The 27,500-nt window shown below is 41.2% G+C and overlaps 2 protein-coding genes across 3 annotated transcripts in view; both read left to right on the forward strand.

Moving 5' to 3' along the window:
* The first annotated feature begins 895 nt into the window (after positions 1-895).
* On the forward strand, positions 896-12,448 carry hebp1 (Heme-binding protein 1). 2 transcript variants are annotated; one of them, XM_014131120.3, is made up of 7 exons: positions 896-1,001; positions 6,793-6,929; positions 7,034-7,219; positions 7,622-7,713; positions 8,169-8,310; positions 8,624-8,807; positions 10,010-11,586. In XM_014131120.3, the coding sequence occupies exons 2-7, from the start codon at positions 6,863-6,865 to the stop codon at positions 10,182-10,184; spliced, it is 846 nt and encodes a 281-aa protein (XP_013986595.1). In that variant the 5' UTR covers positions 896-1,001; positions 6,793-6,862; the 3' UTR covers positions 10,185-11,586.
* A 1,807-nt stretch (positions 12,449-14,255) lies between these two features.
* LOC106564807 (inactive tyrosine-protein kinase 7) overlaps positions 14,256-27,500 on the forward strand; it is a 39,449-nt gene continuing 26,204 nt past the window's right edge. The window contains exon 1 of the mRNA XM_014131224.2: positions 14,256-14,753. Within this exon, the coding sequence (XP_013986699.1) occupies positions 14,630-14,753 (124 nt within the window). The 5' untranslated portion in view covers positions 14,256-14,629. The remainder of the gene's footprint in view (positions 14,754-27,500) is intronic.

Raw genomic sequence — 27,500 nt, forward strand, 5'->3', positions numbered from 1 at the left:
TTTACCTAGCAGGGTCTTGTAGATGACCTGGAGCTAGTGGGTTTGGCGACGAGTATGAAGCGAGGGCCAGCCAACGAGAGCGTACAGGTCGCAGTGGTGGGTAGTATATGAGGCTTTGGTGACAAAACGGATGGCACAGTGATAGACTGCATCCAATTTGTTGAGTAGGGTGTTGGAGGCTATTTTGTAAATGACATCGCCAAAGTCGAGGACCGGTAAGATGGTCAGTTTTACGAGGGTATGTTTGGCAGCATGAGTGAAGGATGCTTTGTTGCGAAATAGGAAGCCAATTCTAGATTTAACTTTATAATATAGAGTCTGCAAAACTGAAATTGGTCTCTTGTGCTGGGCAGTGGGTTTAATACAGAGTGCTGGTGACTCCACCCACTCCATTCATTGCAATGCAATACACTGTATATGAATACTGTATGGGTTTATAGATAAAAAACGATTGTATATGCTGAGGTAAAAGTGGGTTGGGAATACTCAGTAGGGTCTGTAGGTGGAGTATAAAGTGCTGCTGGGTATTTAGACTTCAGTCCCCAATGAAATAACACCATATATAGATTCTACAGACCCTACTCTACTGAGTATTACCAACTTCACTTTTGACTCAGCACATAGAATAGGTTTTTCTCTACAGCCCAATGTTGTGAACATACCGATCTGAACATCGTGTTTTTTTGATGGTGGTCTTACAAAATGTTTTTAGAAGCATATTTGTAATTGTTTCCATGAAGTCCTTTTTGCATTTGCTTTTAAGCACAATAAAAAGGGGACATTGATTAAAATGTAATACTGTATCTTTTGAATTAGTTAACCACATTTCAATGTTTTGAAATGCGTGCTTTTATTTTGAAGGAATCTTTATTAGCATACGAAGTGGCGTCATCGTTTGTGCTGCTGGCAGAATACGAGTGCGGTATTCACTTATATCTCCTGTTTTGATTGTAGGTCAGAAGAAGTAGTGCTCAACTACAATCCTGTACTTTGTTGACCAGGTAAGAACGACGACTTTATCACTAAATGTTACATTCGGGTAAATGTTTTGGTCTAAACTAGTGTTCAGGGAAGCATAACAAATGAATAGGTAAATTGCCCAAATGTCCACAGAACCTACACAATTAATAACCGATTGTGGTTTAACCAATATACATTATTGTAAAAAAATAAATAAATGATGAGCTGTCTATCCTGAAGCCTATTAGCTTTATGGCATATGCGTTCTCGCAACCCCAGTGACATTTTTGCTGCGTTTTTGGGTGTGCTGGTTCCCTAGGGTTGACCTACTTTTGCTGTAATGCATTGCAGTCAGTGTGCTTGTTCGACATTGCAGGCGACTGCCGACTGACTGATCTACAAATTACCTTACATCATAAATAACTACTCATTACTATTTGTAGTTCAGCCAGTGTCACCATTTACGCACAATGCATCATGGATTTGACGCTCTCGAACACGGTCAGTGAGTTCACAGCCCATTTAATTGTTCGCCAGCGATGATTAATCGGATGTTGTATTAAAATCTTTAATGAACTCTGTGCTGCTGTGCACTCCTTTTAGTGGATTTGTTAGCGCGCGCTGGTAAAGTGTTTTTGTGTTTGGTTTGTGTTGAGTAATGTGCAACCCACCTGCCGCAGTAAACAGAGTTATTTTTATTATGTGGGGTAAAAACCGATTTATGGTCAATCTGGCATCTGTAGCAGCAGTGCAGTATTTACTGAGATGCGACCTCTGAAGTCAAAGCATTCATACTTGCTCTTTGGGGAACTGTCATTGGCATCCAATAAATTGGTCTGCACCGCACAACTCGTAGTGATAGCCTTTCAGCTAATTACGAACAACTGGCCAAACGAAATGACAAGATAAGGTCTTACCTCTTCTGGGATGTTGGAGTAAGAGCTCAGCCAATTCTATCAATAAGTAAAAATGCTGCACCGTTTTCCACCTGCATCTCCCCATTGCCCCCCCAGCAAAATTGGTCTACATTTAGGCTATTGTTTATTTCACACTATGTTCAGGTAAACATCAAAGTAAAAAATGCTTGTATGGATGTCAACCCCAATACATGTTCATGTCATCAATCAACTGCCTTGCAGTTAAAAGCGACTGAATACCACCACTGATATGAACGCAAGCTATGCTACCAGCTTATACGATCGGGAGCATAGCAGCACTTCTTCTAAACATGAAAAAGGACAACTTCTAAATGTTATGCAGCGAAAACAGCCAAATATATCAACATCTCATTTTAGTAACCACAGTGTGGGCCTGTTACAATACATCAACCATGACAGACTTGACACATCCACGTTGTTTGATCAGATTTGTTGAATATGTACAAATCCATATCCCCATTACCTCCTTGATCTCCTTCCAGGAGTTCAAACTCCTTTTTGTATCATAAATATGTATTTATTTTGTTTACTTGTTCTGATACACTTTCATCAACGTTCTCCATGTTTGTGTTTTATACAGGATATACCGCCCCCACCTATAGTCAACCAATCATGTCAATGCGGAGCTATACAGGGCCCTCCGCATTGTTAGCTCAATTTGGTCTCCGCAGGCCTCCAGAGGCTCTACAATTGCGTCACACCCTTGAAAAGGAGCCTCGGAACAACATTTCCAGATAAATGCAATAATCAGCTTTTCAAATCGAATTGTATTTGTCACATGCGCTGAGTACAAAAGTGTGGTAGACCTTACTGTGAAATGCTTACAAGCCCTTAACCAACAATGCAGTTCAAGAAATAGAGTTAAGAAAATATTTACTAAATAAACTAAAGTAAAACATTTGAATAAAAGTAACACAATAACAAGGCTATCATTTGTATTTTTTTATTTAACCTTTATTTAACTAGGCAAGTCAGTTAAGAATAAATTCTTATTTACATTGATGGCCAACCGGGGAACAGTGGGTTAATCAAATCAAATTTATTTATATAGCCCTTCTTACATCAGCTGATATCTCAAACTGCTGTACAGAAACCCAGCCTAAAACCCCAAACAGAAAGCAATGCAGGTGTAGAAGCACGGTGGCTAGGAAAAACTCCCTAGAAAGGCCAAAACCTAGGAAGAAACCTAGAGAGGAACCAGGCTATGAGGGGTGGCCAGTCCTCTTCTGGCTGTGCCGGGTGGAGATTATAACAGCACATGGACTAGATGTTCAAATGTTCATAAATGACCAGCATGGTCAAATAATAATAATCATAGTAGTTGTCGAGGGTGCAACAAGTCAGTAACACAAGAGTAAGTGTCAGTTGGCTTTTTCATAGCCGATCTTTGAGAGTATCTCTACCGCTCCTGCTGTCTCTAGAGAGTTGAAAACAGCAGGTCTGGGACAGGTAGCACGTCCGGTGAATAGGTCAGGGTTCCAGCAGGTCTGGGACAGCAGGTCTGGGACAGGTAGCACGTCCGGTGAACAGGTCAGGGTTCCATAGCTGCAGGCAGAACAGTAGGAACTGGAGGAGCAGCAGCACGGCCAGGTGAACTGGGGACAGCAAGGAGTCATCAAGCCAGGTAGTCCTGAGGCATGGTCCTAGGGCTCAGGTCCTCCGAGAAAGAGAGAATTAGAGAGAGCATATTTAAATTCACACAGGACACCGGAAAAGACAAGAGAAATACTCCAGACTGACCCTAGCCCCCCGACACACAAACTACTGCAGCATAAATGCTGGAGGCTGAGACAGGATGGGTCAGGAGACACTGTGGCCCCATCCGATGAAACCCCCGGACAGGGCCAAACAGGTAGGATATAACCCCACCCACTTTGCCAAAGCACAGCCTCCACACCACTGGAGGGATATCTCCAACCACCAACATACCATCCCGGGACAAGGCCGAGTATAGCCCACAAAGATCTCCGCCACGGCACAGCCCAAGGGGGGGCGCCAACCCAGACAGGAAGACCACATCAGTGACTCAACCTTAACTGCCTTGTTCAGGGGCAGAACGACAGATTTTTACATTGTAAGCTCAGGGGTTCGATCCAGCAACCTTTCGGTTACTGGCCCAATGCTCTAACCACTAGGCTACCTGCCACTCCAACAGGGGGTACAGGCACCGAGTCAATGTGCAGGGGTACAGGTTAGTCTAGGTAATTTGTACATGTAAGTAGGGATAAAGTGACTATGCATAGATAATGAACAGCGAGTAGCAGCAGTGTAAAAACAAAGGTCAGGGAGGGTCATTGTAAATAGTCCGGGTGGCCATTTGATTAATTGTTCAGCAGTCTTATGGCTTGGTAGATCCCTTTTGGACCTAGAATTGGTGCTCCGGTACTGCTTGCCGTGTGGTAGCAGAGAGAACAGTCTATGACTTGGGTGACTGGAGTCTTTGACAATTTTTTTGCCGCCTTCCTCTGACACGCCTAGTATATAGGTCCTGGATGGCAGGAAGCTTGACCTCCATGATGTACTGGGCCATACGCACTACCCTCTGTAGTGCCTTACGATCGGATGCCGAGCAGTTGCCATACCAGGTGGTGATGCAACCGTTCAGGATGCGCTCGATAGTGCAGCTGTAGAACATTTTGAGGATCTGGGGACCCGTGACAAATCTTTTTAGTCTCCTGAAGGGGAAAAGGTGTTGTCGTGCCCTCTTCACAACTATCTTAGTGTGTTTGGACCATGATGGTTTGTTGGTGATATGGACACCAAGGAACTTGAAACTCTCGACCCGCTCCACTACAGCCTGTCGATGTGAATGGGGGCGTGCTCGGCCCTCCTTTTCCTGTAGTCCACGATCAGCCCCTTTGTCTTGCTCAAATTGCAGGAGAGGTTGTTGTCCTGGCACTACACTGTCAGACCTCTGACCTCCTCCCTATAGGCTGTCTCATCGTTGTCGGTGATCAGGCTTACCACTGTTGTGTTGTCAGCAAACTTAATGATGGTATTGCAGTCGTGGGTGAACAGGGAGTACAGGAGGGGACTAAGCACTCACCCATGAGGTGCCCCCGTGTGGAGGATCAGCTTGGCAGATGTGTTGTTGCCTATCTGGGGGCTGCCCATCAGGAAGTCCAGGGTCCATTTGCAGAGGGAGGTGTTTAGTCCCAGGGTCCTTAGCTTAGTGATGAGCTCCGGGATGATGGTGTTGATGTGAGCCATGACCAGCCTTTCAAAGCACTTCATGGCTACCGATGTGAGTGCTACAGTGTGGTAGTCATTTAGGCAGGTTACCTTAGTGTTCTTGGGCACAGGGACTATGGTGGTCTGCTTGAAACATGTAGGTATTACAGACTCAGACAGGGAGACGTTGAAAATGTCTGTGAAGACACTTGTCAGTTGGTCCGCGTATGCTTTGAGTACACGTCCTGGTAATCCGTCTGGCCCTGCGGCCTTCTAAATGTTGACCTGTTTAAAGGTCCTGCTCACATCGGCTACGAAGAGCGGGATCACACAGTCGTCCAGAACAGTTGGTGCTGTCATGCATGCTTCAGTGTTAGTTGCCTCGAAGCGACCATAAAAGGCATTTAGCCCATCTGGTGGGCTCGCGTCACTGGGCAGCTTGCCGCTGGGTTTCCCTTTGTAGTCCATAATAGTTTGCGAGCCCTGCCACATCTGACGAGCGTCGTAGACGGTTTAGTAGGATTCAATCTTAGTCCTGTATTGACCCTTTGCCTGTTTGACAGTTCGTCAGAGGGCAGAGCGGGATTTTTTTTATAAGCGTCAGGGTTAGTGTCCCGCTCCTTGAAAGCGGCAGCTCTAGCCTTTAGCTCGGTGCGGATGTTGCCTGTAATCCATGGCTTCTGGTTGGGATATGTACATACTGTCACTGTGGGGACGTCGTCAATAGACTTATTGATGAAGCCGGTGACTGAGATGGTATACTCCTCAATGCCGTTGAATGAATCCCAGAACATATTCCAGTCTGTGCTAGCAAAACAGTCCCAAAACAGTCCAGTAGCGTGTGCAATACAGATTCATTTGTGCTATTTCTTTATTGTACATTTTCAAACCTGTGTCCTCATGGTGGCATAACGGTAGCCTGACGGTGTAGGCTACTGTGTTTAGTTAGGTTTGTTACAAAAGCCATGTAAAGGTTGCCCTATAAGCTAACAGGTAAAATGCTTTATTACTTCTTATAAGCATGTATGAGCTTTTTTTATGACTTATATGGTGTATAAGATTAGTTCACATTACTGTAGCCATAGAATTATAGGATTTGCTTGACTGCAGCTGACACACTGTGATTTGGAGCCCACACTTTAAATGTTATGAATTTTTGGCAAAGACCTATTATGCGGCAACAAATGTTATGGAACAGTAAATGTATACCCTTTGATCTGATAGAATCTGTAATTGGCCATTTGTAATAAAACACATTTGTCTACCATATGGTGCCCTTTCTGGTCATTTGCGGAGATAGGATAAGCCTCCTACCACAGGCACCAATCCCCCATAAGCTTCTTTGAAAAGGTCTGACAAGCAGGTTTGACATGATCCAGTGAATAGTGAAGTCTGTGTCAAAACAGCTTCATGTACCTACATGGTATTACAACAGCCTGTCCATGATACTGTACAGATCATAATATGTCCTGTGTAGCCTACATTCAACAAGTCAATAAATCACTGAAAAATGTAAAGTGTTCTATTTTCTACTGTTAATAGTATGATAGCATATTATTTGATGGTACTGTTTTTACATGGTTTTTAATGGGACATTTTAACAATAGCTACTTTTGGTACTTACTAAAAATAATTGTTTTTTACAGTGTAATATACAATGTTACAGTTTGACCATGTCTTTTTATTGTATGTATGGGATTTTCTGATTTTATTGAACAAATAGTGAATGAGGGTGACAGTGGGGAAAGTCGGAGCGCGGTTGTGTCAAAGGGTGGTAGGCCTGATTCCAACCAATGCCGACACCGAAGACGTGTGGCGGAGGCTGCAGCATTTACACTAGACCAGCCCGGCCACAACCAAGTAATTTCTTAGTAGGCCTAAATACCCAGGTAAACTGGAAATGAACATTAACAATGGCCCTATTTCTAGGAAAGTAACATGTCTTCTTGGTATTGTATTTGCAGATCTACCCGGCCTGTGGACAAAAACAATGGCGCTAATCTCCCTCGAGGATCTTGATGGATTGGAGGATGAAGAGCTGGACAATGACATCACTGACAACCCTGAGCCAATGGAGGACGACGAGCAGCAGAGGCTGTACACCCATTGGCAGGCGATCGCCAGCACACACCAGGTGTCCGTCCCCCGAGGTAAGCGAGATAGGTGGTGGAGTAAAATAGTCCCATTCGAGGTAGTTGCTTGGCAGCAGTGTATTTGGAGACAATCAGTCTGAGAAATCAAACTCTTTTTCAACAGGACATGGTTTCTTCCAACAGTTTAAATAAATATCAGATTCTAGTTGCTACATCTTGTCTACAATACAGCAGTATGACTTGATTGTTATAGTGTGTATATTGAAGTCTTATAGCTATTAGAGCATGCCCATTTTCCTAGAGACTTGAATACTTGACCTTAGCACTGGGTTCCTTTTATGAAGCATAAGCCAATGACGAATTTCCCCCACTTCACTTGGTTCCGGTGAGGTTTGCTCTCACACTGCTCTCTGTCATCTTTTAAAAAAAATTAAGAGACCCCCTGTGTTGTTTTGATAGAAATGACAGGACCAATTCAAGAGCTGACTCAGCGGAACCAAGCCCAAGATAGAGAGCAGGTCCCCTTTTCCTCCATCTCTCAGCATGAAAAGGTAAAGTATGTCTCCCTTCCACTTGTTACCAATCTTAGGTTAGGATGACAATGGCAGACATGTTGGCTGGCTGTTCCATTTTCTGGGTAATCTGTCCATGTAATGGCAGGAAGTGAAGGAAAGTCTGTAGTAAAAGCTAAATGAAGCCATTTTCTTGTCGTTCTTTTGAGTGTCTGGCACATGCACTTTTGAGTGTTTGAATAATAATTAAATAAATCATGAAAGCTGTGTGTATGTACACACGGATTTGTGTAAATGCCTGAGCGCAATGTGGTGTGTAAACTCTGTGTGAGTGTGTTGCCTTATAACCAGCAATGCGTTTGCTTAAGCGCAATTTATGTTGTGCGCGTGTGTGTTTTAGCTTGAGAATCCATGCCATTGCTTGAGTGCTAAGTGAAGTGGAAGATCTCTTATATTCCCTGGATAACGAAGTGTGTGTTTGTCTATTTCTGCAGCTGGGCGAGGTGCTGTTTGAAGAGAGGGTGTACCCTGCAGGGAAGTGGGCGTGCATCACTGAAGGGGAGAAGCTGTACGAGCAGAGCATCTCCATGGGCTTTATGAAACTCATGAAATTCATCTGCAAGGAAAACTCTGTCGGTAAGGCCTTAGTGTTCATGTTACTGTGTAATTATTGACGTCAGTATAGTGCAAAATCTATTGTAATCACTCATTGTTTCAACTATATTGTAATCACTCATTGTTCCACCCTACTTACAGCAGTAACCCCAACCCTTATCATAACCCTAAGTTCAGTGTATCCACAATTTATTGATTTGGGGCCTCCACTCTATTGTATATTAATTAGTCATTATTACACTGTACTTACATCAGTAATCCTTACCATAGCTCTATGTATAGTAAGAACAGTGTAACAATGAGTAATTATAATAGCACACTCTCATATCAACAGGACGCTATTTAGGAATGACTGTACCCATTGTGAACAGTATCCAAATGCTGGAGGACGGCAATGGCTTTCAGAAGGACATCTTGACGGCATACTACCTGCCTGCTGAGTTCCAGGCCAACCCGCCCCAGCCAACTGACCCAGACATCACCATACTCCAAAGGGAGGCTTTACGAGTCATCACCCTGTAAGGATACTCCCACCTCTGGCTGACTTCGGTACTCAAGCCCCAGGCTTGATTTGAGGCCTATTCTACTTCGCCTGTGGTTTTGAGACCTGTTCTGAGCTATTTACATATCTACATGTAAAAATAGACAATGGATTTAGATAGACAATGTATAGCCAAAATGGGTGGAAATAATTAGTCAGATTAGTGATAATATCCATGTTTTTTAATTTTTTTTACTATATTGTCTGGTTTCCCGACACGGTTTAAATCAAATCAAATTTTATTAGTCACATGCGCCGAGTACAACAGGTGTAGACCTTACAGTGAAATGCTTACTTACGAGCCCCTAACCAACAATGTAGTTAAAAAATATATATTTTTTTAATATATAATATGGATAAGAAATAAAAGTAACAAGTAATTAAAGAGCAGCAGTAAAATAACAATAGCGAGACTATATACGGGGGGTACTGGTACAGAGTCATTGTGCGGGGGCACTGGTTAGTTGAAGTAACATGTACATGTGGGTAGAGTTATTAAAGTGACTATGCATAGATGATAACGGAGAGTAGTAGCGGCGTAAAAGAGGGTGGGGGGGGCAATGCAAATAGTCTGGGTAGCCATTTGATTAGGTGTTCAGGAGTCTTATGGCTTATGGGTAGAAGCTGTTTAGAAGCCTCTTGGACCTAGACTTGGCGCTCCGGTACCGCTTGCCGTGCGGTAGCAGAGAGAACAGTCTGTGACTAGGGTGGCTGGAGTCTGACAATTTTTAGGGCCTTCCTCTGACACCGCCTGGTATAGAGCTCCTGGATGGCAGGGAGCTTGGCCCCGGTGATGTACTGGGCCGTTCGCACTACCCTCTGTAGTGCCTTGCAGTCGGAGGGCGAGTAGTTGCCATACCAGGCAGTGATGCAACCAGTCAGGATGGTGTAGCTGTAGAACCTTTTTAATAGTCCTGAATTAAAAAGCACTTTCAATAGAGTCTACATTGAGCTTTTTTTGTTGTCCAGTACTAGGCTTAATCTGTGTGTGGGGAATTAGCCCAAACAGTATTAATTATGCTAACTTCTATAGATAATGGATACGTACTAGCTAGACTCACACACTTCTTTGCATTGGTAAGATCTCTGGGTAAAATACTGTAGGTAAAAAAATAATCACTTAATAGCAGTAATGCCAGTATTTATTTAAACACGAATAACAAATGCGGTCTTCTGTAGGACATTCTTCGGCACCACCACTGAGGAGACAATCATGCCTCAAATCAACCTGCTATGGGAGATGCTGGGCCCCAGCGAGGAGATGCATCGCAACTCCTACATGGTGGCCGTCTACGACAACCCTGGGGTGTCCTGCCGCAGAAACGAGCTCTGGTTCATCCGACGAGACCCCTAAATCTCTCATAACATCCTCCTGTATCATCCCGACACCCTTCTGTGCCTCTAGGGTCACGTTCATTGGGCGCTAAGCGGAATAAAAGGGACAAACGGGGGAGGACTACATGGACTTGGTCCAATAAGCAGCACTCATTTTTAGTTTCTGATGCAAAATGTTTAAAAAAAACATTTTTGTTTTTGCGTGCCATAATAAACACAACCCAGACGATTCCTGTAATGGCGATAGAGTATGGATTAAAATGGGAGGAATGGCTCTTGGGTTGGTTTTAGCTGTAAAGATGACAAGATTACTTTAAAGATGGTATTAGGTATATAGTAGGGATGGAAAATAATTATTTAACATTCACTGAGATTGTATGTTTATGCTCCAGGGGAGCACAAGGAAAGACTAACTTCAGTGGCATTTATACCATATACACAACCAAATATGGTGTTTAAAATACAAGTATATTGTATCTCTGAGAGTATAAGAGAGTAAGAGTTAACTCTTATATTTCCGTCACATTTTATCTTTATTTAATTTTTCTTGCTTTTTATGTAACAAATTAGTGATCTAATCATTGCAAACTAGTGTCACATAAAATGTGTGAAACACGCCGTTTTAGAAATGGACTGAAATGAATTTACATTTGAGATTTTAGTAATTTAGCAGATGCTCTTATTCAGAGCGAGTTACAGTAGAGTGCAAACATAAAAAAAAAAAAATATATTCGTAATGATGATACCATAACGTTTTTCTAAACTATAATGGTTATGTCTTGTGGGACTGTAACCTATTACTAAAATGTTGTATTTGCTGTTGACGAGTAGGCATCCAGGTTTAACTTTTATCATTCAAAGTTTCTTGCTATGATATGTGGGTGTCCTCTTACTCTTAACTGTCATTTAATTTTTTTCCTGCTAGTGAATGTTACCCACACTGCTGCTTTACCTACATTTCGAGGATGGTGTAGGGATTTTGGGTATAGGTGTCTGAAAAGGTAAACTGTTCTCAAATGACTATCCACCTTCCCCAGCCTCAAAATGATAGACAGATCTGTCATTTGTTACCTTCAGTTGCCACTAGGTGTCAACCAAACAGTAACGTTTGTGTAATGTTTTTTTGTCTATTTATTTGCTTATTGGTGAATAACGACTATCTCACAAATGAATTGATTGGTTTTGGTGAGGTTAGTTGTAAATGGAGCTGAGACTGTGACCAGGCACTTTAGATTTTGAGGAAGGCTCAAGCTTCAAGGCCGTCATTGTAAATAAGAATTTGTTCATAACTGACTTGCCTAGTTACATTTTACAATTATAATTATTTTTATTTTTTGAAGATTCATAACTATAGTTAATGATGGTTGAGGAATGGAAGTTTAATTAAAGTGACTTATGAACAGTTGTTCAGCATAGCCAAATGATGTGTTCTTACTGTGCTTGCCTCTTTTTTATATATATATATATATATATATATATATATATATATATATATATATATATATATATATATATATATATATATACCTAGCAATGTTCCCAGAATAAGTGCATTAGTTGTATTTGTTTGCATTCTCCAATAATTAGTATGGTATACTTTTGATATGTTAAAATTGCCCCCGTCCTCTCTTTTGTGACCTTGTATTTCTATGCTGTCATCAACTGTTTTCAAAGCATACATTTCAAAATTGCAGTGTAAATTTTAGTGGATTGCTTCAATTTTTAAAGCTGCGCTATGTAACTTTTTGGGCGACCTGACCAAATTCACATAGAAATGTGAGGAGTTATAGAACTTTCATTCTCATTGAATGCAAGTCTAAGATGTGGTAGGTCTGTTCTATGTGTGTTATTTCTATGCTTCCCGTTCTAAAGTTTTGTTTTTGCCTCTTTTGGTTTTGTACACCAGCTAAAAATACAATATTTTTGGTTATAGAAAATATATTTCACAGCAGTTTAGATGGTACAATGATTCTGTACACTACACTTGCTTGTTTTGTCTCATAAACAGAAATTTAAAATGTTAGCAACCAGGAAATGGCAGAGAGATTCTGCATAGTGCATCTTCAAACTACTTAAAATATTCCCAGAGTAAATGAATGGAGATTTGATATACATTTACACTTAACGTACAGTGTCTTCAGAAAGTATTCACACTCCTTTTACATTTGACACATTTTGTTGTGTTACAGCCTGAGATATTTTGTCCCTGATCTACGCACAATACTGCATAATGCCAAAGTGGATTATTAAAAAAAAAGAAAATTAAATGAAAGGCTGACATTTCTTAAGTATTCAACCCCTTTGTTATGGCAAGCCTAAATACATTCAGGAGTAAAAATATGCTTAACAATTCTCATAAGTTGCATGGACTCAGTTTTCAGTAATAGTGGTTAACATTACTTTTGAATGATTACCTTGTCTCTGGACCCCACACATACAATTATTTTTAAGGTCCCTCAATCGAGTAATGAATTTCAAGTACAGATTCAACCACAAAGACCAGGGAGGTTTTCCAATACCTTGCAAATAAGGGTATCGATTGGTAGATGTGTTAAAAAAAAATTACACTGAATATCCCTCTGAGCATGGTGGTTATTCATTAGTCACTACAAAGATACAGGCATCCTTCCTAACTCATTTGCCGGAGAGGAAAGACACCGCTCAGGGATTTAAAACAGTTACAGAGTTTAACGGTTGTGATGTGAGAACTGTGGATGGATCTTCAACATTGTAGTTACTCCACAATACTAACCTAAATGACAGAGTGAAAAGAAGGAAGCCTGTACAGAATAAAAAATATTCCAAAACATGCATCCTGTTTGCAACAAGGCACTTCATACTGCAAAAAATGTGGCAAAGAAATTTACTTTTTGTCCTGAATACAAAGCATTATGTTTGGGGCAAAAACACATCACTGAGTACCACTCGTCATATTTTCAAGCATGGTGTTGGCTGCATCATGTTATGGGTATGCTTGTCATCGGCAAGGAGTAGGGAGTTTTTGGGGATAAAAATAAATGGAATAAAGCTTAGCACAGGCAAAATCCTATAGGAAACCTGGTTCAGTCTGCTTTTCAACAGACACTGGGAGATAACTTCACCTTTTAGCAGGACAATATTCTAAATCACAAGCCCAAATCTACACTGGAGTTGCTAACCAAGACAACAGAATGTTTCTGAGTGGCCTAGTTACAGTTTTGACTTAAATCTGAAAAATCTAGGGCAAGACTTGAAAATAGCTGACTAGCAAAGATCTATAACCAACTTGATGGAGCTTGAAGAACTTTAAAAATAATAATGGGCAAATATTGTACAATGCAGTTCTGAGACTTAATCAAGATACATTAGTGTTTTAGTTTACATATATGGTTTTATAAATGTAAAAAAAAAATCTTCCACTTTGACATTACATAGTATTTTGTGTAGATCAATGACAAAAAAATTACAATTAAAACAGTTTCAACCTACTTTGTAACACAACAAAATGTGGAAAAAGTAAAGGGGTGTGAATACTTAAGACACTGTATACAATGACAGCTTTTATAATCCTTGCACTGTACGATTTGTATTTTTATGTAAAATGCAAATAAAATTAAAACAAAAATGTGTGGCTTGGTGTGAAGGACATGATTGTTTCCACTCAGAATTACTTAAAATATTTTTTTTCACATACCTGTCAATACCATTTCATATATTTGTGGTTATTTGGCTATGTCACAGTGTGTCTTATTAGTATACTGCCTCTGTCCAAAAAATCTTACACAACTAAAATTACAAAAGTATCCCTTTCTGACAACTACCTTGTCTGCATTACATTTTGTAATAGTCTCTTAATTTATCCTTATCCATATTTACATTTGATATGTATTTTAAATGGTTTAGGATGTAGCCCGAAAGATAGCCTTGGCCTTTAATCCAAATAATCAAATATTCAAAACAAGTTGTATGTGTTTAGGCCTACAGAAAAATGTGTACCTGTTATGTTTGCATAGAAAAAGTGCAAAATTGGCACGTTTGACCTAAGGCTACTTTTTAAAATATTTTTTTTACCTTTCGTGCCCCCCATCCCCTCACCCCTCCCTCTCTTCTCCAAACACCGGAAGCTTCTCATCCAAAGTGGGAGCTAAGGAGAGAGAGAGGGAGAAAAAGGGAAAGGCTACTTTCATTTAATAGTGTTGAAGGAATGGCATGTTGGCACATTTCTTCTTTGCATTTTCTTGTCATTATTTGAAATAATGGAATAGGTCCTACGTCTTCACATTTACGAATTGCGCGTGCAGCAGTCGTATCATCATCGGACGACCACTAGACAAAGCCGTCGTTTATCGTTGCTCTTGTCGGAGTACGTTTTAGAGGTCTTGTGAAACGCTGGTAGTTTTCGCGCTGACTGCCCTTGGTTTCGGGTCTAGTTTTCTTGTGCGAATGATTTAACTTAGTTGTGGCTTACTTTGCTTGAGTTCTATTATGGAGTTACCGTCCACAGAAAATAAATGTTTCACAGAGAGTAACCTGAACTCGGCGAATAGGCGTAGACAAGGAGTCATGCCGACAATACACACCACTACCCTGTTTCTTATTTTCACCAAAGGTAAGAAGACACAAAGTAGCCACAAACCCGTCGGGTGTTATAAATGTATCTGTTTAATGAAAATGTGCTTATCAGCCGGTACACTGTTCTACTATAGACTACTACATCAATGTAACAAGCAAGCTTTCTTTCAGAAAAATGTTGACTAGAGGACGCTACTGAGGAACCCATCTTGGTTATTTATCAAATAGCCCAAGTTGTAAGTGCCCACTAACAAAGTTGAAACAACAACGTTGTCTTGGCATTTTAACTTTTAGTCTACAAAAGGCTAGTGTTATAGTTAACGGCAATAAACTCGTCACCCCCTCCCTAAAAACTCCATGTTACTGAAAACATAGTCAGTGAAAACCGTGTTGTTACCCATTTCTATTTTTTATTGTCCAGTTGGTTAGTTTGCATACTGTCATGACCCATGTAATATCCCCTTCAGCCTGGTTCTTTGAATTGACAGCATTGCAGAGCACCCAAAGAACTGTCTTCCAATGCCACACATGTTAATCCTTCAATTTCCATAACAATATGAATTTTATAGTATGTCATTTGAGCTCATAACAGGACCATAACTGAACTGTTTTTGGGCAGAAGGCAGAATAATGATCTGTATTGGTTGTATGCAACATTCATGTTGGCATGGCCTGGCTTTAGAAGGTTCCCTACTGCTCAGCTTGATTCAACAGGCTCTTTCATAAAATATGGCCAGACCTGGGCTGAAGAGAGTGGGGGAAGTTACTGGCCTACACTGAGTGTGCAAAACATTAAAAACACTTAACTAATATTGAGTTGCACCCCCCTTTTGCCCTCAGAACAGGCTCAATTCATTGGGGCATGGACTCAATGTGTCGAAAGCGTTCCACAGGGATGCTGGCCCGTGATGACTCCAATGCTTCCCACCGTTGTATCAAGTTGGCTGGATGACCTTTGGATGGTGGACCATTCTTGATACACACAGGAAAATGTTGGGTGTGGAAAACCCCAGCAGCATTGCAGTTCTTGACACAAACCGGTGCACCTACAACCATGCCCCGTTCAAAGGCACTTTTGTCTTGCCCTTTTACCCTCTGAATGGCACACATACACAATCTATGTCTCAAGGCTTAAAAATCCTCCTTTAACTTATCTCCTTCCCTTCATCTACACGGATTGAAGTGGATTTAACAAGTGACATCAATAAGGGATTATAGCTTTCACCTTGTCAGTCTGTCATGGAGAGCAGGTGTAATTAATGCTCCAACCTTTTCCAATCATCTCGGAGCTCCAATTCTAATTGGGCAGCACAGGCTGATTGTTAGAGCTTGTCAGGAATGACATGTTCATAGAGATCCTATAACTGAATTGTAGGATCCCTATGCATGTGTTAAGGCACAAACTGTAGTACAGCGTGCAGAAGGGTCATTTATCTATGCTGCAGGCTAAAGCCACTTGTAAAAGTTTAAGGTACTCTTGTGCAAAGTAGTGACATGGCTCAAGCTCAATGCTTTTGTCCTTCTTCCCCAATGTATGACTACTGTATATATTTTCTCTTAGATTTTAGTCATTTAGCAGACGCTCTTATCCAGAGCGACTTACAGTAGTGAATGCATTTATTTTTATTTCTTATTTTTTTTCTGTGCTGGCCAACCCTGGCGTTGCAAACACCATGCTCTACCAACTGAGCTACAGGGAAGGCTCTCTTGTAGGTAAGTGGGAGTGTAGAGAAATAGTCAGACAATGGATTTGTATCTTTTTGGAGACGTGGAGGAAAAAGTGTTGGGGGTTTGTCATTGGCCTCAGGGTCTCTGGAGGAAATGACACTACATTTGCATGGAAACCCAAGAGATAAAAGCAGCCTGATGAGACTTCACAGGTAGTTGAGGGGCCTGCTTGATCTTTAGAACTCGAGGGGGACTATCTCCTTCCATTGTTATGGAAATCAGGATTGGTCTGGGAAAATACTTTAGAAGCATTCACTGTAATTGCAAAGACAGAGGTAGTATCATTTCACTTGACATGTCCCTTTGCTCTGATTTGGGCTCACAATTTTTTGTTTATTCTAAACTAAGACGACTGAGAAGCATGATACGCTGTAGTATGATTTTGATACTATAATTAAGTGGAAAAAGCCCCCAGTCTTATTGGACTGTTTTAAATGCAAGGCTCCATGTATTGTTTGAAATTTCAACAGTTTGCCTTCTGGGGCTTCAGAGAGGGAAATAAAAATGTCTTCAGATAGTTTTACATCAAAACCATATTGTGAGCCCTTTTCGCCTAACAAGATGGCCCTGTGTCTTGATTAAGACCTACAGTGTATAATGCGAAACATCCTTTGCCTTGAAGTACTGGAATATGGCCTGCGTCCAAGGAGGTTTCAGTTGGAGGAATAGTTCACGTTGATTGCAAATGTAACTTGTCTTATAGATATTTGGAGAGTGGTCTATGTACCTGGAGAGCCAGCGATCTAATATTTGGGTTTGTTTACCTTGCTATACAGCCAGTGTTAGGCTGCTGACGCTAGTATAGATACTTTTCTTGGTAATATTACCCTTAATGTGAGGTACATTTGTAAGTTGAGTGAACTATCTCTTAAACCAACAAGCTATATCACACAGGACATAGGCGATGCTAGATCAGGCTGTATCACACAGGACATAGGCGATGCTAGATCAGGCTGTATCAAACAGGACAGGACATAGGCGATGCTTGATCAGGCAGTATCAAACAGGACAGGACATAGGCGATGCTTGATCAGGCTGTATCACACAGGACATAGGCGATGCTTGATCAGGCTGTATCACACAGGACAGGACATAGGCGATGCTTGATCAGGCAGTATCAAACAGGACAGGACATAGGCGATGCTTGATCAGGCTGTATCACACAGGACATAGGCGATGCTTGATCAGGCTGTATCACACAGGACATAGGCGATGCTAAAGCAGGCTGTATCACACAGGACATAGGCGATGCTACAGTTGAAGTCGGAAGTTTACATACACCTTAGCCAAATACATTTAAACTCAGTTTTTCACAATTCCTGACATTTAATCCTAGTAAAAATACCTTGTTTTAGGTCAGTTAGGTTCACCACTTTATTTTAAGAATGTGAAAATGTCAGATGTCAGTAGAGAAAATGATTTATTTCAGCATATATTTCCTTCATCACATCCCCATTGGGTCAGAAGTTTACATGCCCTCAATTAGTATTTGATAGCATTGCCTTTAAATTGTTTAATTTGGGTCAAACATTTTGGGTAGCCTTCCACAAGCTTCCCACAATAAGTTGGGTGAATTTTGGCCCATTCCTCCTGACAGAGCTGGTGTAACTGAGTCAGGTTTGTAGGCCTCCTTGCTCGCACACACTTTTTCAGGTCTGCCCACAAATTTTCTATGGGATTGAGGTCAGGGCTTTGTGATGGCCACTCCAATACCTTGACGTTGTTGTCCTTAAGCCATTTTGCCACAACTTTGGAAGTATGCTTGAGTTCATTGACCCTTTTGCGACCAAGCTTTAACTTCCTGACTGATGTCTTGATGTTGCTTCAATATATCCACATCATTTTCCTTTCTCGTGATGCCATCTATTTTGTGAAGTGCACCAGTCCCTCCTGCAGCAAAGCACCCCCACAACATGATGCTGCCATCCCCGTTCTTCACGGTTGGGATGGTGTTCTTTGGCTTGCAAGCATCCCCCTTTTTCCTCTTAACATAACGATGGTCATTATGGCCAAACAGTTCTATTTTTGTTTCATCAGACTAGAAGACATTTCTCCAAAAAGTACAATCTTTGTCCCCATGTGCAGTTGCAAACCATAGTCTCTTCTTTTTTATGGCGGTTTTGGAGCAGTGGCTTCTTCCTTGCTGAGCGGCCTTTCAGGTTATGTCGATATAGCACTCGTTTTACTGTGGATATAGATACTTTTGTACCTGTTTCTTTCAGCATCTTCACAAGGTCCTTTGCTGCTGTTTTGGGATTGATTTGCACTTTTCGCACCCAAGTACGTTCATCTCTAGGAGACAGAATGCGTCTCCTTCCTGAGCGGTATGACGGCTGCGTGGTCCCATGGTGTTTATACTTGCGTACAATCATTTGTACAGATGAACGTGGTACCTTTAGGCATGTGGAATTTGCTCCCAAGGATGAACCAGACTTGTGGAGGTCTCCAATTTTCTGAGGTCTTGGCTTATTTTTTTGTTGTTGATTTTCCCATGATGTCAAGCAAAGAGGCACTGAGTTTGAAGGTAGGCCTTGAAATACATCCACAGGTACACCTCCAATTGACTCAAATGATGTCAATTAGCCTATCAGAAGCTTCTATAGCCATGACATCATTTTCTGGAATTTTCCAAGCTGTTTAATGGCACAGTCAACTTAGTGTATGTAAACTTCTGACCCACTGGAATTGTGATTAAGTGAAATAATCTGTCTGTAAACAATTGTTGGAAAAATGACTTGTCATGCAAAGTAGATGTCATAACCGACTTGCCAAAACTATAGTTTGTTAACAAGAAATTTGTGGAGTGGTTGAAAAACGAGATTTAATGAATCCAACCTAAGTGTATGTAAACTTCTGACTTCAACTGTTTATCACACAGGACATAGGCGATGCTCAAGCAGGCTATATCACACAGGACATAGGCGATGCTACAGCAGTCTATATCGCAGAGATGAGGAAGTGATGATGACCAATCAAATACAAAAATAATGATAATTGGCTTTCCTTGGTTTACAATAAGATCAATCGACACCATTTGCAGCACTGGAACTGCATTATTTGCTGAAACATTGAATTAAGCCTATAGTATCTTATTTCCAACATTCATCCAATTTGTGTAGTACTTTCAGAGCTTGTACAAATTTGCTCGTTTGATCAAAACCCAGTCCTTATTTCCTATACTGCCATCTGTCCCTGCTGTGTGTGTCTTGTTGAAACCAATGGCAACTACTTGTATGAAAGAGAGGGCCACTCCGGTCTGTGACATATGTGAGGATGAAGGAGAAGCAGCTGAAATGTCTTGAAACACGTTCTGGATTAGGCGTGATGGCACGTTCTTCCCTCTGGTCTAACTCTCCCGAGGTCTCATGGGTCTTTGGGACTGTGCAGTTAAATGCCAGGGGCAACGATCACTGTTCTCTTTTGGCACACCTCTGGCAGCTGCAGTTTCATCAGACACACAAGTGTTTGTTTATTACAGCTAAACTTTAAGTTCTGGAAATTACGTTTTGAGGAGTTTTTTTGTTGTTGTGAGAAATAATCAATCTCACCACTATAGCCCTTTAGTAAGCAAAAGCAAATGGTGTTAGCAGTCAGTGGGCAGCCCTGATATAGGGCATTGATGTATAAAGATTTGTCGTACTATAATTAAAAGTGTAAAAATAATACCTGAAAACCTCTATGCGACATCACACACAGAAATGAAATATGCACAATTCAAATGTCACGGTGGAGATTCACAATTTAGATGATTAAATTAACTGCTGCACAGTATTTGAAGCAATACAACAGCGACACTGTCTTTACTGTCAAAATATCACACAAGGTTTCAAAATTACATGGGGCGGGGGGGGAATGTAAAGGTAACATCTATAATTGAGTCCTCCGATATGGTAGATGCTCCTCTATGCCCAACTCATAGGATGATTGATGCCACTTAATTTGCTTGTTGAGTAATTCTACCCTGGGTAAACCCAGCCAAGGTCGTGCCAAAGCATGTTGTAACCTTGTGATTAGTTTCCACAATGCCCTCCATATTTGGCGCCCAACCCAGTGCAGAAAGACGATGCCAGCGGCTGACATAACTGATGTTTGATCTGATAGCCCATAATGAGCTACTAAAATGACAGCCTGGCAGATGTTTGAAATGAATGCCTGTGTAAACCATGCCACCCGTCGTGAGATTGCTCGCCGGCAGAGAAATAGCAGGGCCTTGGCAAGGAGGAAGAGATTCTGCTCATAAGATGTCAAGTTGTCTGATATGGAGCGTCAGCCAGGAATGGCCTGAACAAAATGGTGGAAAACTTGCCTGTTTTGAATTGTCTAATGATGAACTGTTAAACAACAACCAGCACAGAACTATTTGGTTTCCAGACTCATGGTAGTATGCGTTTTAAATATTTCAAAGCATTTGGTTAAACACTATTGTTTTTCCTGCTAAATGGGGCATTCTTTAGAACCAATTTAGGAAACTGCATCTGTGTGTGAAACTATTACTCTGGCATACTTGGGTGCTTATTTTATGTAGTCTTTTTTTCACTCTGAAGGAAATAGCTTTGTTGGTAAAAAAAGAAGCTGTATTTAGCTTTGCACTTGAAGTAGGCTCATTTGGATATTTTCAGGAGGATCTGTTTCTGAAAACTGCTCCGATTTCCTTTATATAGCTGGGAAACGTTGGGTTGAAAGCAACAGCCGAGTCACTGGTTGCAACAATGATTAAAACCTGAAGATTGTGAGAAAGATGCACATTCTTTGGGATTGAGTAATCATTTGCAAAATAACTTTGATGACCCAATTTGTAGAATGATTACATTATTGTCTTTACTTAACTTCATTCTTCTCCGCTAGCATAGTCTGTTGGGCGTGAGGTCAACCGTCAACATTTCTTCACCGATTTATCAAAATGTCAACCTTTTTAGATGTGCTTTCTGCCAAATCTAGGACATGGGCTGTCTTTCAGCCACATGAGCCATTGGAACCATATCAGTCAAGGAGCATATATCCCTGTAACCCTGGCAAACCTCAGTGCTGCTGACTGGGAGAGGACTGTTTCCATGTTGTAAAGTACACTCGGAAAGCTGGGCAGATGTCATTCACAATTCCACATAGAGATTTTTACAGCCTCCTCTTCCCCCCCCCCCCCCCACCCCCATTTTGAGGGGATTTCACTGTTAGTCTACACCTTTTTGTTTATGAAGCATGTGACAAATTAATGATTTAATTTATTGAAGACTGATGTATGAAATTTTTCTGACAAATTATTACTTTTTGATAAGACTTTCAGATACAATAAAGAGGGGTTAAAAGCATGTCATCAAAATACTTGCACATAAACCCTGAATAACACACTCCCAGAACTGCTTGGGTTTTGTGCGAATGATAAGTAATGAAATAAGAGTAATCGCTCATGCAGTGTATAAAGTATACAGAAAGTAGTGGTCTACTGTTTATCTCCGTGCCATCCCTTCATGCTCCTCTAAAATGACGATAGCATGTGAAATGGACAGCGCAACCTCAAGATGAAAAGAACCCTGTCTGACAGAGCCAATCACAACTATGCATGGCTCTCATTGAACATGAGGTAAACCAATGGCTGCTCGCAGGCCACAATCAAGGGAAACCCACACAGACTGATTCCAGGACAGAGAGGTCACGAGCAGGGGAGAAGTGCTGATTTTACACTTCGCCACTCAAGAACAAGCTCAGTCAGAGCCGTTTGAAGAACTAGGGACATGAGTGATTGTACCTTTTTTGAGTCCCTCTGTGGTAAAACAATATTTATTGCTAGATTTTTTTTGCCCGTTGTTGCATATGAACCCTTTCCTCTCAAGGGTTGTCTGGAGAGACTTGTTTTAGGGACAATTTTAGTCTATTGGCCTGCCTGGAACCAATGTGAAGTTGCCTGGTGACACTCCTGAGTGCTCTGCAGAGAGAACAAGTGGTTCTTGTTATGAGATCAGAATTTGTGTAATTAAATTTAAGTCCATATGCTTTTCATTAAGCTCCATCTCTTTCCAGAGCCGAATTTAGAAGTCCCACAACATTCCCCGAGCACCAAAGGCTTTTTAGATTTTATGTAATATAAGAGAAGCGTGTGGAATTTACTGTGGAGGATAGATTGAACTTCAGTACTACACACACTTCCCACCAATTTAGTTTGTGAGAAGAAATAATTACTTGGTTAATATGCCAAGACTATCAACATTTGAGGTCTGAAACACTGCCGGGTTGCATGACTGTGAACGTCCCAAGCCTCGTCTCCTAAACATTTTTCTGACTTTCAACATCCTCTGCTCTTAACGTTTATTGTATTTTGTCCCTCCTTGTGTGCTGTTTTGGTAATTGTTTGTTTGTCGGGGGCCCCACGCTTTCTGTGGTACGCATCAGTCGCTTGCACTTCTCACAGCATGAGGTCAACACTGGCAGAAAGAGAAAGAACTGTTATGAGCTGAACATAACAGTAGGACAGTGGAAGGGAGGACAGTAGCAGGTGACCCAACTGTGATTTGTGACTAGATTTAGAATGCAATGCAATTAGCCCCCCCCCCCCCCCACGGGACAGCTAATTGCATCGCATTCTAAATCTCACAGCGAAAACACATACTCTGTATGGTCTTCCATGTCCGAGCTGCCTGCGGCAGATGCCATACCGGAGGGGAGGGGGGGGCATAGTTGAGATGGGTGGTAACCTGGCTTTGGTGCATCAATTGTTATTTCCCCCTCTGAAAACAGGGAGTAGGCTACTTTATCACCTTCAAGCCAGTTCAGCAAACAGTAAAATGAAAGCCCTAAGGCTCACATGAGAAAAGTGGCTGGACCCCTGACTCTTCCAGGGCCGTAAACTTGGCCCTGGACTCTAACGATGGAGGTACACAGGAAAGGTTTTATTTTCTTCTCCAGGAGCATGTCAAATTAGGCATAAGTAAAGGCTTTGATTTCTGGATCAGATAGAAAATATGTCTTACAAAATGTAAGACTTTTTTTCCTTGTAGATGTTATCAGAAATGCATCAAAACCCCTGCCAACTACTATCAACACACAAATTGTTTACGTTCTAAAGTTTAAGAAATATTGCCTTGTGCCTCTTCATTCCGTAACCAAAAACGGACATCTTTAAGATATTTTAATGTCTTTCCCTCATGAGGGTGGATAATGAAAGTTCACAGAATTAACAAGTAATGGTAGACCTACCAATTAATTATATTGATTTTACTAATGTCAGTTTTTTATTTGAATTATTAAGTGAATAAAATTTGTAATTGCATTACCAGATTGGTAACTGAATTACCAATAACATCAGTAATGGAATTACTGCAACTGAATTGGCTACAATGGGAAATCATAATAGTCACAAATCACTGTCATACTGTTATGTTCAGCTCATAAGTTTTCTTTATGTTGTCTAGTGATGAAACACCTCTCTCTCACATACAGTGTCCAGTTAATGTCTCCCAGCTCTTACTGGCACTACCAATGAGCCCCCTGTAACCAGCATCCTAATGCACCGACCGACATCGAACATCCACGGATGTTGAAAAGTAGTTTAAATTTAGTCAGTCCACCCTGGCCTTGATGTTTAACATCCACAGACAGACCGGACTGAACCTATCATAGATGTATGTTTCGCAAGTTTTGATAGTACAGTTAGTAGGGCACAGTGGAGTATAACTACACATTTCAAGACCCAAAGAATAGCCCGCTTTTACACAGGACAATTCATGTGTTTATGCTGCAGTCCGCCCACACACTAGTCGCTGCTCAACTCCATCGTAAATTGTTGGGTTTAGTCGGCTAAATATAGTACAGTAGAGAACAGTATATTGTACTGAACTGTACTCTACTACAGTGTATTCTACTGCAGTCTACTGTGCTGCGTGCACTGTGATGTCCAAACTTGTGAAACATGAGGGGAAAGGGGGATACCTAGTCAGTTCTACAACTGAATGCCTTCAACTGAAATGTGGCTTCTGCATTTAACCCAACCACTCTGAATCAGAGTTGCAGGGGGTTGTCTTAATCGACAACCACGTCATCGGCGCCCGGGGAACAGTGGGTTAACTGCCTTGCTCATGGGCAGAACGACAGATTTTTGCCTAGTCAGCTCTGGGATTTGATCCAGCATCCTTTATGTTATATGACCAATGCTCCTACCTGCCAGAATACCGACATTCATATACATAATTATGCTTTTCTGTAGTACAGATCAGTCTAATTCCATTATCAGGTGTAAATCCACTTCACTTACTGTAGTTCAATAACCAAAATAGATTTTTTTCAAACTCAAGGTGCTATGTCATAGCTGACACCCCATTCTTTCTGGGGACATCTTTAAATTTGAATTCAGAGCAGATATTTAAGATTTTTCCTGGAAACATAGTCGCATAAAAACCTGAGATTTTACTGTAATTCTGTTAAAAGTTAGCATCTGTACAGTTCTTACACTAAATTCGTTTTTTAATTTTTCAGTGGAAATTGTTAGTATTGACTTTTGCGTATTGTTTGTTTAACTTTGAAATGGCGTAATTCCGTTACCTTGGAATTGCCCCTGTAAATCCATAATTTTCGCCAATGGCTCAGAAGTGTTGAATTTCTGATTTGTCGTTGCCCTTTTTTTTTCTTTTTTTTTTTAAATGAATGCCCCCCCTCCCTTGTAAATGGTTGGAGCCATGCTTAGTGGGGAGTTGTAAAGTCAACCACTCTTGGTATGTTCCACTTAGTGGCAATTTGGGGGAGGGGGGTGAAGCTTAGGTTGTTTAATTTGTTTTATGTTACAGCTCAAATTCATTAGTCTTGGCTGTAGTGTTTGTGTCTTAGTCGTGTCATGTAATTAAATACTTTTACATTCATAATCTCCACCAAGAAAATGACCATGTATGGCCATATCTCTGCGCCCACCTCCCTCCAGCTGTTTTGTCCCTTGTATGTGCAGTGAAGGGGCAGGGGATTCTCATATATGTTTTGGCGACAGATGAGTATCCATCTCACAGCTGGGCCCCTGCGTTAAATGAAGGCAACGGTTCACCAAGAATTTAAAGTCTCAACGGCCTCTGATACAGTCTCATGCCATGGTCTCTGTGATGACAGAAGAGACAGCTGAAATGCAAACTCAAAGAACTGTTCCATCCTAGGTCTGGGCGCTATATCGAATTAATTCCAGTTAATGTTTTGGTACGATATTCCAAATGCCTGTATTGCAAGAATCAAGTTATTTTGTATTTTTTGTTTTTGAGCATTTTATGTTCGCTTGTTCTCATGTCGCCTTTTTGTTCTCATCTCCTTCGCGAGAAGGCAGGCGGCAAGCTTATTTTGGGCAAGAGTGAAACCTCTTGCTTCGCCTTTTCCTGTCTATTTACGCACACACACCAAGCCCCTCCCCCTGCCACACCAACACACACCAAGCCCCTCCCCCTGCCACTCCAACAAAGTTGAGAGATCAATTCTTCCTCTGACGAGCAGTTTAAACTCGCTATTTGCATTTGAGGTTTGGTCAAACAATCTGTCAAATGGACACAAACGCTTAGACACTATTTTTATTGTAATAAAGAAGTTAACCTTTCTAACGATACCTTTTTTATGTTTCAACTACCGTACTCAAATTGCATGCAGAGCAGACACTACTAAAACAGGAGTGTCAATGAACATTGATTCTGGAAAATGAATGCTCAGTTTAGCATTTTAGCTAAAGACTGTTATACTATATGTGTAGTCTTTATTTATTTTTTTATAAATTTGCAATAAGCATTCAAACACAATTTATATAATTAATTGGCAACTTGTTCTCATTCTGAGAAATAAGGTAAACCACTTGATTTGAACATCTGAACAGTGGACAGGCTAGCAAGCTGTTCAAACAGGTGGGAGACAGACAGGTGTGTTCATAACAATTCAACTGTTCTGCCTTGTTACCTAGCAAATAGATTCACGCCGTGAATTCATTCTATTATTGCTGACTGTTTTGAAATGCGGTGTATTTTACCTTTTTAATTGTTCAATGCTTATTTAGAGAATATAACTACATTTCTTCATCAAAACTGTGTCTCATCAAAACAATTGTCAATGTTTTTTTGGTGAAGAAGTCTTAGTTGCCCCATTAAACATCTAGCTGAGGATTATTGCGCTTCAATGAGCAGTATTTCTGTAGTTTTGACTAGAGGTCGACCGAGTAATCGGAATGGCCAATTTTTTTAAATAGGGCCGATTTTGAAGTTTTCATAACAATCAGTAATCTGCATTTTTGGACACCGATTATGGCCGATTACATTGCACTCCATGAGGAGACAGCGTGGCAGGCTGACTACCTGCTATGCGAGTGCAGCAAGGAGCCAAGGTAAGGTGCTAGCTAGTGTAACCGATGTGAAATGGCTAGCTAGTTAGCGGTGGTGCGCGCTAATAGCATTTCAATCGGTGACGTTACTCGCTCTGAGACCTTGAAGTAGTTGTTCCCCTTGCTCTGCAAGGCTTTTGTGGCGCGATGGGTAACAATGCTTTGTGGGTGTCAGTTGTTGTGTGCAGAGGGTCCCTGGTTCGAGCCCAGGTAGGGGCGAGGAGAGGGACGGAAGCTATACTGTTACATTGATGCTGTTGACCCGGATCACTGGTTGCTGCGGAAAAGGAGGCAGTCAAAAGGGGGGTGAGTGTAACTGATGTGAAATGGCTAGCTAGTTAGCAGTGGTGCGCGCTAATAGCGTTTTAATCGGTGACGTCACTCTCGCCGAGACCTTGAAGTAGTTCGCGCGATGGGTAACAATGCTTCGAGGGTGGCTGTTGTCGATGTGTGCAGAGGGTCCCTGGTTCGAGCCCAGGTAGGGGCGAGGAGAGGGACGGAAGCTATACTGTTACACTAGCATTAAACTTATCTTATAAAAAACAATCAATCTTAACGTAATCACTAGTTAACTACACATGGTTGATGATATTACTAGTTTATTTAGCTTGTCCTGCGTTGCATATAATCGATGCGGTGCCTGTTCATTTATCATTGAATCACAGCCTACTTCACCAAACGGGTGATTTAACAAGCGCATTCGTGAAAAAAGCACTGTCCTTGCACCAACGTGTA

The sequence above is a fragment of the Salmo salar genome, chromosome 12, assembly GCF_965601325.2.
Source record: "Salmo salar chromosome 12, fSalSal1, whole genome shotgun sequence".
Taxonomy (NCBI): domain Eukaryota; kingdom Metazoa; phylum Chordata; class Actinopteri; order Salmoniformes; family Salmonidae; genus Salmo; species Salmo salar.